General features: G+C 41.6%; 1 protein-coding gene across 1 annotated transcript; it reads left to right on the forward strand.

The window, feature by feature from the left end:
• Nucleotides 1-83: 83 nt before the first annotated feature.
• SDAD1 (SDA1 domain containing 1) lies at nucleotides 84-14,234 on the forward strand (the record flags this gene model as incomplete). The annotated part of the gene is made up of 21 exons (XM_010086027.1): nucleotides 84-188; nucleotides 607-705; nucleotides 872-982; nucleotides 1,391-1,462; nucleotides 1,555-1,655; nucleotides 2,377-2,434; nucleotides 3,358-3,432; nucleotides 4,226-4,327; nucleotides 4,806-4,875; nucleotides 5,481-5,584; nucleotides 5,690-5,747; nucleotides 6,200-6,258; nucleotides 6,626-6,702; nucleotides 7,769-7,866; nucleotides 8,277-8,353; nucleotides 8,734-8,866; nucleotides 9,335-9,432; nucleotides 9,895-10,088; nucleotides 10,597-10,681; nucleotides 11,091-11,252; nucleotides 14,142-14,234. Coding segments are annotated over 21 exons (1,989 nt in total), but the record flags the coding sequence as incomplete, so codon positions are not given.
• Nucleotides 14,235-15,959: the final 1,725 nt, after the last annotated feature.

Genomic DNA, 15,959 nt, shown 5'->3' on the forward strand with positions numbered 1-15,959 from the left:
CGCGAGGCGGCCGGGGGTCGCTGAGGGAGGGGAGGCTGGTGTGAGCTGTGCAGCCACCGCCCTGTGTGTGTGTGTGTGCTCAGTTTCTGCAGCAGTACCAGCACTACCAGTCCCACGTGGAGATCTTCACCTTCCAGCCGGACAAGCCCAGTAAGGAGCTGGCCGAACTGGTGATGTTCCTGGCGCAGGTGAGCCCCTGCCCTGGGGAGGGAGGGCTGCGGTCCCCGCCGGGAGCCCTTCCCCAGCCCCAGGCTTGTTGCCCTGAGGGCAGCAGTTGTGGCAGATGGTGTTTCACCTGGTTTTGCTGTTACAGCCCTGACGGTGTTGCCATAAAACTGCGCATTGACAAAGTTTTTGGCAGCAGTATTGTTCCTTTTAAGGAACACAAGTTTTGCTTTTGAGTGCTTAGTAGGCTTTAAAAATTGTGTAATATCTCTTACATCCAAGCACTGATAATAACTTACTTTTCAGTGTGTATATTGAATTGTAATTACCTGAACAATTATGATTTTGTTGGTTGCTTACGCTATCTCACACCTTCCCTCGTGGTTATGCGGTTACCCAGGGTTTTCCCTAGAGGTATCAGCTCCATCTGCCTTTGCCCAGGTTGCCCAGTGCTACCCCGAACACATGGCCAGCTTTCCCCAGCAACTGAAAGAGCTGCTCTCCTACCATCACACCGTCCTGGACCCCGACCTGCGCATGGTGAGACCCACACCAAAAAGTGTTTGGGGCAGCCCGTGTCCTGGGGTTAAAATATGCCCTTTACAGTTGAGATTAGAGCATACGGGTTGCTTTTTAATTTTTTAATAAAGATGGGAACTGGGGAGTACTATGAAATTTTGGTTCTGATTCTCTGTTTCTCTTACAGACATTCTGTAAGGCTTTGATCTTGTTAAGAAACAAGAATTTAATAAATCCAACGAGTCTGCTGGAGCTCTTCTTTCAGCTGCTGCGGTGTCATGATAAACTTCTACGAAAAGTAAGCCGTGCTTTTAAAAAAAGATCTGGATTTTCAGTAGGTCTTGACCAGTGTGCCAGCAGTAATGCAGTGGTGCCAGGCAGCTATTCTCCTTTCCCTAGTAATGAAATAAGAAAGTTTAAAGTGGCTCTGCTCTTTCAGGCACTGAAAGTGCCAGAGGCATGGCTTGGTCTGTGTCTGATCTGTCCTGTAAATTAAGTACACTTTTCAAATACTTAAAAATTAAGCATATGTGTGGATTTACAGGATAACTTCTTATTGTTTTTCCAACTGTAACTTAATATTACCAGTGGCGATAAGCTTGGTCTCTCATTTTAGTGCTTGGGGACTTTGGGGAAGTCATAATGCCTGTGTGCTGTTCCCTGCACGACTTGTGTAGTTTATTTCCTCTCATCTCTCTGATTACAGACTTTGTATACCCACATCGTGGCGGACATCAAGAATGTTAATGCTAAACACAAAAACAATAAAGTGAACACAGTAAGTATTTCAGCTTTTGGATATACTTGAATTAAACATCTTCATATCGTGACAGGCTTCCAATGGTAGCTGTTTCCAAACTTTTTTCTTAGACACTGCAGAACTTCATGTACACGATGTTGAGAGACAGCAATCCCACTGCTGCCAAGATTTCTTTGGATGTGATGATTGAACTGTACAGAAGGAACATTTGGTAGGTCTGGCAGGTGTGGATTGATTCCCCATTTAGGGTGGGGCAGCCATCCCATCCTTGCTTGTGCAAAATGTCATGTGGGGGGCAGTGACTTATCTTCTGTGTTCCGTGGGGCTGTATTTTGTGGAATGCAGTTTAGCTGGGCAGAAATACTGTCTAGTGTGAAGTTACTTATGCTGAATATTTGATGTTTTAGTTGAAAATTCTGTGCAAACTGAAGCTGTGTGCAGCTTGCTTTTTTGAGCTTTTGCACATAAAGCTGGTAATACTAGCATACAGCTGTCGACTGCTGTTTTTACCTAATAGGTTGCTGAATTGTTCTCTTGTGTTACAAAATGCCAGAGCAGGTGATACCCAGTGGTAAATTGCATGAGAAGGTGGCAGTCTGTTCACTCCTGCTTGCTTTGCTGCTTTTTATCAGTGGAAAAGGTTGGAAGCTGTCTCTTATTGTTTTACTGGAGATTTTGTCTTTCTGTCCATTCAGTCCCAGCATGAACTAGATGGAACGTGTGTCTGTTTAGATATAGCCACAGCTGTGTTACAAGAACTGAAATGGTAGAAGCTTCACTTCCTTGTTTGTGAATGTACTTGGAGCACTGAGAGACTTGATTCTAATGAAGCTTCCTGCTTGTTAGGAGTCACACTTAATGAGACTTACTTTCTGAGAATAACTTGAAATTGCCAAACTTGATGTAAAAGGTGATGTTTTGTTGTGTTCTAGGAATGATGCCAAAACAGTAAATGTCATCACAACTGCCTGCTTTTCCAAAGTGACAAAGGTGAGAACAGAAATAGCTTTGTAAACTGGATGTCACCTAAGCTACCTTTTTCCTGTGGATGTGACTTTTTATTTCGGTACTGCAGTTGTTAAGCTTCACTAATGGTTTGTCTTCTGCCTGTTTTATTTTCAAAATGACACTGGTTTTGTGGGAGGAGGTGGCTTTTGACTCTTACATGTGGAGTAACACAATTGTAAGCTTGTTTTATAACAGGTGCCAGGCTGGTGTGAGGAGGGTGGGTGTCCTTTCCACTGCTACACAGAAGAGGCTGTCAGAATATTGCCTTGTTATAATCAGCACTGCAAGGCTTTCATTTGGTAAATGTGACGAGAGCTGCTACTCTGCCTGGGGTTTGAGTGAATCTTTGGCCTTCTGTCAGCTGTGTTGGTTCTGCAGTGCTGGAGGTTTTAAAAACCTGTATTATGGTTTGAGATAAGTTCTTCCACTGTGAAGGTCCAGAAGCTGTTCCATTCAATAAAAACCCACCAACCAAGCTAACAAACCAAAAAACCTCACCAAAGAACACATAAATTAATGAAAGCTTGGAGTTCTGAGCACTGTCACAGGTACTGACTGTGCAGGAGTTCCTGATAAAGTTGGCATGGAGCAGTTAGATAGAAATGGCTTTGCAGAATGGTCGGAAGAGAATTTGGATCTGTAAAGTTGCCCCAGGTGTTGTGGAAGCCCAGCTGTTTTGACTGTTTGTGTGCCCCTGGCTGTTGAGGATGGGCAGCAGAACTTGACTGTGTGTATGTGTAAAATACCTGAGGTTTTCAGTCTGTGGTTGGGTTTGCTTTCTGTTCATATCTATGGCTGTAAAAAATTGGGGGAGTCTTTGCATAACATAAGATGTGGATGCAGGGCTGTTGTAAATACTCTTGTCAGTTTGTCCTGTCCTTCATGAACTTACTTTTGCTTTTCAGATACTAGTTGCTGGTTTAAAGTTCTTTCTGGGGAAAGATGAAGATGAGAAACAAGACAGTGACTCAGAATCTGAGGTGGGTGTTGTGATTAAATCTTCTCCTCTCCATTCTTCATACTCTTATAGGTCTGTTATCCTAGTGACCCTGGTTCCATTGATCTGCCTGCTTCTGTGTTACTTGGTTTCCCATCTTGTTTCCTCCAGATGTTTGTGCACTTCAGTGTTTAAAGTTTTAATGTTTTCAACAGCTGGCCCCAGCTGATAGCGGGATGTCTTTGTCTGTCTACAGACTAATACTAAGAGCTCCTTTGGTTTCCTCTTGTCCTTGTGAAGGAAGTGGTTCAGTTGGAAGATGTAAGCAGGGGCTTGTTAGTCTGGCTCGTTAAGATAATGAATTGTTAGATGTGTAATGTAGAATTGTGGGAAGAGGTTTTCACCTGGTGTATTAGAAGCTGGTTTAGGTTTTTAGCTCTGTTTGTCTTCAGTTCTCCCTCTGGGGCTCCATTTCCCATTTATATACAAATGAACATAATTCAGGTACCTTGAGAAGGCTGATAACCTAACAGAATTCCAGTCTAGAACTTCCTAATACAGGATATTATTGTTTGTGACTGAACAATACTCTAACCAGCTGTAAAACTGCTGTGTTGATGTGCTGTTAAGTATTGATTTTTCTTGGATGTAGGTGTGTGGCTAGTTCTATGGGATCACGATTTTAAGTGCTCATATCTCTGTATTATGAAGTTCAGGAGGGAGAGTTTTCAAGTATAGTACGTGATCCTGAAAAATAGTGATACTTTTTCTTTCTCTGATTCCCATTTGAAGCCTGAATTCCCCTGAGTCTTGTTTTCCTTGTGTTCTTTCTGAAGGATGATGTTCCTACAGCCAGAGATCTGATGATGCGGTATGCAACTAACAAGAAAAACACCAAGCGCAAGAAGAAACTGGAAAAAGCAATGAAGGTCCTCAAGGTGAGGAGAGTGATGTCTGACTTGGCAGCATTTTAGCTTAAGCCTTCAAGTGCAGAAATATTGTTGCCCCTGTGACCTTAGCTGGCTTTTGTCATCTCTTCTAGGTAAAGGTGTTCAAGTGTTCGAGCATCCATTGGCCAGGCATATGGCATGTTTGCCTGGAAGAGAGCTGTTTTGAAACAGACTTAGTCTAACCTGTGGGTTAGTTCTGCTCTGGCTACCTTTCATGTGGTCTCCTAATTAGAGTATGGGGTTTCTTGATAAGTTAGTTTTTAATGCAGGTCCTGTTGCTTCTTAGGTGAGGTGGCTGGAAACCCTATGCAATTGAAAAGGGGGTTAGATTACTTCCTAAAATCAAAGCACCTCTTTTAGAAGAGAAGAATGGTAAATAGCAGCTTTAAGAGCATCCTGAAACTGAATAAAGCAGAGCTTTTTCAGGCAGAGAAAAAAGGTTTCTCTTACTCTTTTTGCCATGCAGAAACACAAGAAGAAGAGCAAGCCAGAGGTGTTCAACTTTTCTGCTATTCACTTGATTCATGATCCCCAAGGTATGCATGCACTGCATCTTGTCTTTCTTTCAAGCTGTGTGTTAATCCCAGACACTGAATTTTAGACACAACTCTGCAAGGAGAATGGAAGTGAGAAGTAGATGCAGATGTGACAATGTGACACTTGTAGCATGCTTTATCCTAGAGTTTCAGAGCATTTAAAGAATAGAGATCAATCCTGTGGTGATTGTTGTAGTGGAATGCTTGTAGATTGTCAGATGAGGAAGGAGCGGTATTACATCATCTGCTTCAGGTTGCTACAGATCAATATGTGGCTTTCTGCCTCTGTCTTGTATGTGTGAAGGCTGTAATTTGCATGAACAGGGAGCAGGTGGTCTACTGTAGCCTCTCTGGCTTGCCACCTTTCAAAAATGTATTGTCATTACTAGTCTGTTTGTCTGCTATTGCTTGTCTTGTCCTCACTCTGATCTAGTGAACCTCTGGGGTTTTAGCTTTAAATACTGATCCTGTGTTTATGATGGTGTGAATGTGAAACGCTCAGCTTAAGAAAACTCAAACCAAACTGCCTTTTTTTAACCGCATCCTAGCTGAGTTCTGCATTGTGCCCTTTGAGTCTACCACAAACCTATCATTGCTTCTTCTAGACTTTGCAGAGAAACTGCTGAAGCAGCTGGAGAACTGTAAGGAACGATTTGAAGTGAAGATGATGCTCATGGACCTTATATCTAGGCTAGTTGGAATACATGAGGTACATATTCTGTTTTTAATTGTTTTACACCGTATCAGCCTATGAAGGTGATCTCAAGTTAAAAGACAAGAAGCTAATCTGTTACAACTTTTCTCTTCCCTGCAGCTTTTTCTTTTTAATTTCTACCCCTTTGTTCAGAGATTCCTACAGCCCCATCAGAGAGGTGAGTAGCTACTAGCAGCTAATGCTGCTGGTCCATCATGTCACATCTATGTCAGTTCTTAGTAGTGGTGCTGTCAATGAACAGGTGGCAGTAGCTTAGCAGGTGGCAGGAAGGAAGGGGAGTACAGAGGGTGTGGATGAAAGAAGCAGAAGGCCCTGACTACCAGAAGTGCGGGGCCCTTTGGACTTTATGGAAGCTGTGTGCACTCAGTACTCTTGAGCGTTTCAGAAGCTCCAGCAATGGAATAAAATTAATCTGAGTCCCTAGTTCCAGAGCACATCCGGACTAGATGAACAAAGCGTGACTGCCTTTTGCTTTGTTTTACTGGTGTTTCACCACTGAAATGGCTTTGAGGCTTAGCCTGAGCAGCTTGTTGAATTAGCTGTTTTGGTGGATGTGTTTATTGGCCACAGTAAGCTGCATCTTCTTCCCACTTTTTTTTTTTCTTCCAGAAGTGACAAAGATTCTTCTGTTTGCTGCACAAGCTTCACATCAGCTAGTACCACCTGAGGTCAGTACTGGACTTAGGTTCAGTGATGTTAAAGATGGACAGTGGGCCAATGTAGAAATATAACTGAGTGCATTGGTGGGGAGGGTGAAAAGGGAATCTGGTCAGACTCTGTCTTGAAAAGCTTATGATAATTTTGGGTACTCTGCAGGGTCTGAGCAATTATTTCGTATAAAGGGAAACACCCCCATGTCCAATGTCATCATTTCTACATGAGAATTTGTCTAGAAAATATTTGCAGACTATAGTGACAAGTGTCTGAGATCTGTCTTTCTGAGAAGAGGGCTCTGTCTGTTAATTAATGAAATGTAATTGTTTTCACAATTTTATTAAATATGCAGTAAGTTTATTTAACCTTTCTAATTTTCAGATTATCCAGTCAGTATTAATGACAATTGCCAACAACTTTGTCACTGACAAGAATTCTGGGGAGGTCATGACTGTAGGGTGGGTATAGAATCTCATGAAAACTGTAAAACTCTTTCTGACTCTGGAAAAACGTATATTTCGTTTTTAACCACTTGCAACCTACTTCTGTAACTTGTACTATGCTTTAATAAGAACCTGATTTAATAAGAACAAGTTAGGACAGTACTTCAACATAAAGTTTGCTTATTTTTTGTTGGCAGTGTTTTAAATTCCCCAGAATGATGGGTTATTGTACTTGGTGCTGTGACTTTAGCTCTTCTGGATTTCATGATGGTGCATTTTTTTTGCTTTCTCGTTTGGTCTTCTATTTTTTTCTTCCCAGATACTGTTTCTACTTTGACGGCAGGCCTCTTGTCTAAATTAAAATACAATACATTTGTATAAATGCAGCGAGTAGATAGTATCGTAATTCAGGATTCTCTAATTTTCATGTTTAGTAGATGAAATTTCACTACTGACAACAAACTTACATGTTGCTGTTGGTGAAACTGTGGTGTGCTTTGACTAGTCCAGAGAGGTACTTGTGAAAGCTCTGGTACATGTGGAACAGAGACTGAGCAGTAATTGGAGGAGAGCTGAGCTGTCCCTCAAGATGATGAAGCAGTTGACAGGGGAAGACTATTGTGTGCTGCCATGTTTTGAATGTTTTGTGAGCTATTTCTTTTCCTTTTGTATGGTTTTAACCCAGGTCTGAATTTAAAATACTAAGTGTGTACATGAAGATGATTTAAAAGGGAACTTGTGTGAGCATGCAGACTTCTGTTATCCTGTCCTTCGCCTGCCTGTGGCTGACTCCGGAATTGTCTCTTGATATTTGTTTTTCTTGGCCTAGTGATTGATTAGGGCTTTTGATTGTCTGCCTGGACCCAAACTTCAGGTGCAGAATCCCTAGGCCTGAGATAAGACAAAATAATAGCTGGAGAGTACAGAGTATGAGCCAAAGGTGTAGGGGTTTGGAGAATTACAGCACGGAGAGTACCTTGTGATGTTCTCTATTAAACTAAAAGTTGTATAAATGCTGCATAAAGTAAGAGTCTTTTCCCAGCTGTGGTGTTCAGAAAATGTTTCACTTTCCACTTTTTAGAATCAATGCAATAAAAGAAATCACTGCGCGATGTCCATTAGCCATGACTGAAGATCTGCTCCAAGACCTTGTTCAGTACAAGAGTCATAAAAATAAAAGTAAGTTACATGGATGAGACTTCTAGATCTTTTTTCGTCCTGTATCATCTGGTCCTCCATTGTTATACCCTTTATAATAATAATGTCTAAAAACTTTATGTGAGATGAGAGGTACAGTTTTCAATATGTCTGTTGCATTTTTCTGTGTTTTGAGTGTGTGTATGTAAGACTAAACAGTCAAGGGTTGTTATGGCAGGAGAGTTAACTGACAAAACTGAAGAAGGGAAATTGCTTGCAAATAAAGATTTAGTAAGAGCTGGATCCTGCACTGGAGAAATCAGTGGGAGCTGTAACTTTAGACAAGGCATGAGCAGGCTGTAAATGCTGATTATTTGAGTGGGCTTTCAGTTTGCTCAGGATTCTGCTTTTCTGTACTTATTCCTGATTCTTTTTTCTTTTTTTCTGGGTAGACGTGATGATGTCTGCAAGAACTCTGATACACCTTTTCCGTTCGCTGAATCCAGAGATGCTGCAGAAGAAATTCAGGGTAGGTGTTTTATGTGCATTGCATTTACCATGAATATAGGCTCGTGTTATGAAAAATAATGGCCAGAACTGGTCTCATAGCCTCTTGAGAATGAGGTGGAATTGTGTGTGCCTGCTCCCTTGCTGCATTTTGACATGGTACTCTCTTGTTTCAAGAGGTCCTTAGTTCAGACTTATCAAACTCATTGACAGAAGGATCATCCTACAGAAGCTTGACTATCTTCCTAGAGTTAGTTCAACTTCTTAGTAATTCAAGATCTCCTCTTATCTCATCAGGCAGAATTTCTTTTCCACCTGCACCTTCCTCTCCTCCAGATCTTTTCATGGATTTGTAAGCATTAAAATAGCAGCCTGCATAACATGTGTTTTGTTTACTTTCAGGGTAAGCCTACCGAGGCCTCGTTGGAAGCCAGGATTCATGAATATGGAGAACTGGATGCCAAAGATTATATTCCAGGAGCAGAAGTACTGGATATTGAGGGTCAAAAGGAAAAGGGAGGAAACCAAGAGGAAGGTTGGTCTCTTTTTCTTTACTACTTCGATTTTGAGCATTATTGTCACTAAGTTTTTATTTGGGCATAGAACCTGGTGTTTGTGCATTTAAAATCCTGCTGTAGCACGCTGTGTAGCTTGCAAATGTCTGTATTTGTCCGTTAAGAAGTGCTGATATTATCCGAAAGTAAATGTAGCTTATCTAGTGAAGTTTCTTACTCCATGTTGCTTTGCGAGATAGACACTGATAGATGGAAAGGCAGAGAGACAAACAACAAACATGGTCTTCTGTCTTTGTCATGCCTGTGTAGTTGTAAGGCTGGGATGCTGAGACCTACAGCTCACCTGTTCAGTAAGCACAGCCCTGGGTATAAATGCAGTTCAGCAGAGAAGTGGTGAGAGAGCTTGGGATGCAATCTGAAATTATTTGGAACTCAAGCAGTTAAACTGCATCTGTATTAACAGCTCTGTGCACTTCTTCCCTGAGCAGATGGGTGGGAAAGTGCTAGTCTGAGTGAGGAGGAAGACAATGAAGATGGAGAATGGATTGACGTGCATCACTCCTCAGATGAGGAGCAGCAGGAAGTAGTGAGTTCTGTGTCTTCTACCACAAATATAAATGAGTTTTGTTAACAGACCAGATTCTCTGGCTCTGTACCTTCCCATGGCTGCTCATAACTAACGATACAGGGCTGCAGAGTGACTTGACCAGGATCAGAGAGGTTTCAGTAATATTTAGCACCTGTACTGAAACACACACATAGGGTGAGGGGGAGAGAGGGAGGAATTTTGTCCCATTGCTAAATTCCTTCAAAACTATGATATTTAATGATGAGTGCTTTTATTCACTCTGAAATATGAAGGAGTGGATGTACTACTTTCTTCTAATACTCCATGTTGAATTTAAAGATGAAGAATCCTAACGGTGGTTGTAGCACTTCCCAAGAATACTGCCTCTACATAAGTAATGGGAAGCAAGGGTCATGGTTTATCACACAAAAATGGTTTCCAAAGCTCTGGATTATTATTCTTCTGTACTTTTTTCAAAAGGCAGAGAAGATGAAAAGCATGCCCATAGAGGAAAGAAAAGCCAAAGCTGCAGCAGTCAGTACAAGCAGGCTGCTAACTCAAGAGGACTTCCACAAAATACGTCTTGCCCAGCTTTCCAAAGAAATTAATTCTGCACCTGGCAAAGGTGCAAAGAGGAAAAATATCGAAATAGATGATGAAGAGGAGGAGGGCAGGTAGGATATGAAATATTGAGTGCTTTTTCTACGCTATAATCAGGTGATACAGCTTTTAATTGGAGCAGGGTACACAGCTTCCTTAGCTCTTGGTCAGTATTTTCCCTTGGTGACAGGTGGCAAACAGCCACCCAGCCTAGAAGGGCTCTTGGCCCCAGGGGTCCATTTACACCTGGGAGAAAAGTCCAGAGGGGCCAACAGAAACTATGGGACTGTTTTGTTTGTTCAGACCAGTAGGCGTTGTTTTTTCTAGCAGTAGTTGCGTGCTTATATCTTCAGAGTTTCTTAACCTTTGTTGTTAAAGCAGGACTTGAAAAACAGTCCTGAGAGACTTTTCTAAGGGTTGTCCCAAGCATGAGGATTAGTCTGAGAGAAAGAAGTGCTTGTGTGAAAGTTTATAGAAAGACAGTGGTGTGAGATGGGTAAGATAAAGGGTCAGGAGGGCATTTTGGTTTTTTTTACCAGATTAAGTTTTATATCCGATGGCCTTTTGTTGTTTTGTGTGTAGGGGAGAGTTGCTTTCGCTCAGAGATATTGAACATCTCCATAAGAAGCCTAAATCAGACAAGGAGACAAGATTGGCAACTGCAAGGGTGAGGAACTTGGCTAATTTCACATCTTTGGTCTTTCTAGATTTGGGGTTGTGTTTTTTGTCTCCTGCAGAAGTAAGACGTGGTGAGGTTGCATCTGTAAGATGGGTGCCCAGCTGCACTCTGTGTTTTGAGAAATGTTTTGGTTTTTTGCTGTTGCATCTTGGGTATAACAGATAAATGGCCTCTTGCTGGTCATAGGTGACAATGAAAATACAGAGACAGACACACCCAGTTTTCACAGTGATTTAATAAATACAGCCAGCATGGAAGAATGCATGTAACATACACAGAAAGTAATACTGATCTTGGATTTATTGTTAGTGCCATAGACCTGTCACCTTAGCAGCTGATGTTAAGTGTAAAGCAAGAAAAATTATTCCCTGTTATTATATGACACTGTTTATTCTAGGCTGGAAAAACAGACAGAAAAGAATTTGTGAAAAAGAAAACAAGAATTAACCCATTTGCCAGTTCTTCCAACAAAGAAAAGCAGAAGCACAAGAACTTCATGATGATGAGATACAGCCATAGCGTCCGGACGAAAAATAAGCGTTCTTTCAGAGAAAAACAGGTAATATTTAATGGTGAGAATAGTTGGGGCAGTCGGAGCACTAAACTTAAAAAGCAGGTGAAGTGCTGTCTATCCTGTGCCCCAAGTCTTTGCTGTTTAATTTGATGGTTTAATTGCTGGAAAGGATTGTGGGCTAGGTGGCTTCCCTTGGATCCTACCCAAAAGAGGCATATCAGAGATTTCCATAGTGAAGAATGCTTTTGTCAGTCTCTTCAGTATGCACTGAGGACTGAGCCCTGTTGTAAAGTCACGTGTAGGTTAAGAAGGTAATGATGATATGGCTTGTTTTCCTTCACATAAGTTAAAGCTGATCATATTAGAACTCTTATTCTGGCACAGGATTATAGTCCATGTTTTCCTGGTACGGAGGAGTTGTTTTTCATGACAAGCTTTTAGTGTGTTTCTTCACTCTCTATGTTCTTTCTTTGACTTTTCTCCTATTATTGTCATGTTATGGACTCGGCTGTCCTGAAGTCAAGTTAGCTTGTCACAAATGTACTTAAAGCAGAGACACAAATGCTCTTTCGTACCTATTTGAAACTGTTCAGAAAAGATAAATTGCTTCAGTTTAGCCTGTCACAGTAGTTTCACAGTATGCTGCTGTCAGGGGTGAAGCCCCTACCCTCTGCTGCTTCCTCAGCTGTAAGCTTGGCCACGGAGCTGATGGAGGATTCTAGACAGCCCTTGTGCAAGGTTACACAAGCTACAAATGTGTATTCAGCAGTCCAGTTACTGCGTGTTCCTGCAGGCAGCTGTGCCAAGGGTAGCTGAAAGGCATAACTAAAAGGCATGGCAGGAAATTCAGGGGATAACTTGTCTCCTGAAGGCCCTGGGCAGGGAGCCCATGTAGCTCCCCCAGGGGACTGGGGTTAGATGAGCTAGCAAGCATGGCGTGTGGACAGGGAGCCCCCAACCTCCTGTGATGCCCCTTGGCAGGGGATAGTGCCTGAACTGGGCCAGCTGCTGCCAGAGCACTGGTGTGGGCACATTGCCTTGTCCTGCTGTGTGTCACCTTGGCAGAGTAAGTCTGTGCTAACAACAAAAATCTGTGTCAAAATCCTTTTACCTAACCTGGCAGATGGCCAGCCGAGGGTGTTAGTGTGTTATAAAATTGAACTCCTTTGAACATGTTCCAGAAAAAACTTCTAGAATAATCCAATTACGCAGGGTTCTTGTTTCTCTGTAGTGTTAATTTTTGTTTTCTTGTTAGGTTCTGTGTTGTGCTAGAGTGCATTCAGATGTTTCCTTTATAAATCCTGTTTTGTGAGTTGTTTCCAGGATCATATCATCAGGATAATGTGTATTTGTCTGCAGATTGTTGCCTTGAGAACAGCAAGACTGAAGCTGTTTGTAGACTCAATAGAGAGAACATGTCTCAAACGTTTCTGTTAAACAGGGAGACTTGGACTAATATCCTCTGTAGTCTTTTATTCACTATCATTCTGCCTCACCCCAAATAAGGCTGACCACATTAACCCAGCTCTCAAAACACACAAATAAATGTACCAAATCGACAATCCAGGCACTTCTAGGAAACTGCTGCTTAAAATTATTCTTACATTTGGCTCACTTTTTCCAAAAAGCCATCTTAACTGTAACAGCTAAACAGGGAAAAGAATTTTTTACATCTGTTTTTTCCCTGAAGTTGGCCACTGCATCAGTCCTGTTAACCATGATTTGGAAATAATTTTTAAAAGTGGGTTGGAGTGCTGTTGGATGTAGGAGGTTGTGTTCTGCTGCTGCCTTTGGTAGAATAAAATGGATCGTTTGCAGTCCAGAGCTAAATCCCCATACCAACTAAACCATGTCTGAAATAGACAACAAAGTCTCTTTGCAGTGATACGGCACTTGTAAAAATTCTAGTATCCCTCTTTCCCCCTTGAAAAGAAGCTTTGCAATACTCTTTCAAAAAATGACATTTAATCCTACTTACCTCTCAGCTGGACTGAAGTTTTTTCTTGATCTCTTCTAATAGAATACGAGTCAGTTGAACAGGTTATGTTACTCTAATCTTGTTCATTATATAGATTCTGCTGATCATGTACTGAAACACTTTGAATTTTTTTTTGAAGCCCAGCTCTTTCATCAGTTGTACTATCAAGTTTAGCTAAGTAACCGCAGCATTTCTGCCACTGTAGTTGTTAGAATTTGCTGGTTACTGCTCCCAGTTTTAGCTGATAAGCTATTAGTGTTTGTCTCTGAGGCTGAAGAAATTGTTTCAGGAATTTGCCTTAGGAACATGCTTAATCATTAAAAATAGCTTAATGGGACTGAAAATCAAGTAGATCTTTCTGAATAAGTTCTACCCAGAGCTCTTAATCTTAGAGCTAAAAATGTTGCTCTGCTCATGTTTTCTGTAGAAATTTATGGAAACAATTTCAGTGGCATCCTGATACAGCTTTCTAGCTTCTTGCATCAGATTCAGTTTGTCCACATTCACAGACATGTTTGAGTGGCTTTTAAACTTGAGTACAATCAATCATCAAACAGCAGTAGGAAAGACCTGAGCGTGGCCACATCTTCTGTTCCTGATCTGCTGCGTACTCTGTGCTGTTACCGTTATGCTTTTACTACTACCCAAGTCAGCTGGTTTAAAGCTAATAGAGGTTCTTTTTTCATTTTGCAGTTGCACCTTACCTGTAGTATACAAAGGCTTCAGTACAAATTATGGAAGCTGCTAGCTGTAGTTTTCTCTTAGAAAATTTGGTCTATTTAGCAAATACTCTGTGCATCATTTTATATTATTTGTAATTTTTAATTCTGGTGTAGTGATCTTATCTACAAATGTGTTTGGTTAGTAAAATAGCAGTGGGATACATGTGTGTGGTGGGCATACTGAAGAGGGGGGTGTCTCCTTACCTGAATATTCCATTCTTGTTTCATGTTTAGTTGGCTCTTCGAGATGCACTTCTGAAAAAGAGAAAACGGCTGCTGAAATAACAGTCCAGTAATGGAGAGGAGTATTTAATCATCTATGGAGAAGTAGCCCTAGAAATGCTTACTTTCTGCACCACCAAAAAAAAGGGACTGAAATGGATTTATGTCTATTCTGTTCAGAAATAGCAACTGAACACTTGTAGGCGGTTGGATTTTGCAACTATGGGCCAGACCAAAGAGGCCTTAATCCTTGCAGGATTCTGATTTCTTTTAAAGCATTCTAGGGAAGAAGGCAATTATCTTTCATTCATTATAACTTACAGCTGGTTTTGTATGTGTAAGTATTAAAGATAAAACCTTATTGTAAAAATATTTTACTTGAAGCAATTCATGAATAGGTAATTGGAGGGAAAAATAATATTCTGGCTCAGTTTATAAAGTGAGTTTATAATGTCTGTGCCTCACATGTGATTTTTACAGACTGTAAGCCATTTTCTAAGCAGCTGGTTTTGAACTGTTAAATAAGAAGAAAGCCCAGTTCTTGTAATACGGGTAGGTTCAATTTACCAGGTAAGAGGAAGAACAGTTTCATCCTGGTTTATGAAGCAAACAAGCATAAAATTGGTATATGAGAGAGAGTTTTCATGCTGCCATGGAATTAAAAGAGGTAGCATGATATGCAGGAGAACTAAGGAATCTTGTCCTAGATCAGTGCATCTTGTGGTGGGTCTTGCTGGTGTCTGATTTTTGAAGTATACACGAGAATAACATGGATCTGTGGATTCTTTACTTTTAAAGTTGAACTCCTGCTTAGCTTTTACCTCAGCTGGGACTGTTAATATGTATCTTACCCAGCCACTTCTTTTCATGGAAACTTGAGGGAGTTATTTGTACCACCCTCCGTCAAATTCTGTTTAAAATGGATTTCGGAGGTCAGGGGGCGAACAGGTACCCCATGCACGATATAATAGGAAAACATTTGGTAGGGTGTGTGGTTTCTTCTTAGGAAACCAGGTTAATGTTTATATCCTACATGGCAATTCACTTAGCATAGGTATGTTCGTTATATTGAATTTGCAGTTGTATTTACCTGTGTTCTTGTTTGTCTTATGTATTTAGTTTCTCTTGCTTCCTAAAGCACTAGAAGCTTATACGGGCTTCAGGGAGATAGAACAATGTAGCTCAGGCTGTTACATTCAAAACTGATGCTCCAGCTGAGGGAAAGGCAGGGAGTGGTAGATGGGAATAAGGGCAAGGAGCTGGGCAGGTACAGGATATGTAGCTGGGAGCTGGAGAGGGGAATGGGATGCAGATGAGCTGTGGGGATGCAGTGTGGAGCGGGGGCTGAGGAAACCAAAGGGCAGTAGATGAGCACAATACACATTTATATGAAACCTCCTTCCCCTGTTGTGTGTGGTGTCCCCCCCACCCCAGCAACTGCATGCAGTTTCCCTTTACCTACACACACTCAAACTAGTGACCTTATGGTAGAAAGGGAAGAAGCAATTGTTTTTCTTTGATTTTAAGGTAAGTGACTATGCCTAGTTGCTGTCAAGTGTGTGGTGGTCTTGTTCCCCCTCCCACTTCTAAAAATTTGAGTATTGAGGCAGCCTTCTATAAACCATTTGACAAACAGATGCACAGGGTCAATGATACATTGTGTATACCCCTTTTATAGCTGTATTTTCATCACCTTTTCAGTCATACCCTACCCTCTAACAGCAAGTGACCTGACAGCTGCTGTGGGTGGCCTCCCCCGGGGGAGATGTCGGTGGCTGTCGCCGTGGGAGGGAGGCCGTCAGGGGCTGCCGGCGGTTCCCCATCCCGGGA

Source organism: Pterocles gutturalis, unplaced genomic scaffold (genome assembly GCF_000699245.1).
Source record: "Pterocles gutturalis isolate BGI_N339 unplaced genomic scaffold, ASM69924v1 Scaffold50941, whole genome shotgun sequence".
In the NCBI taxonomy this organism is placed as follows: domain Eukaryota; kingdom Metazoa; phylum Chordata; class Aves; order Pterocliformes; family Pteroclidae; genus Pterocles; species Pterocles gutturalis.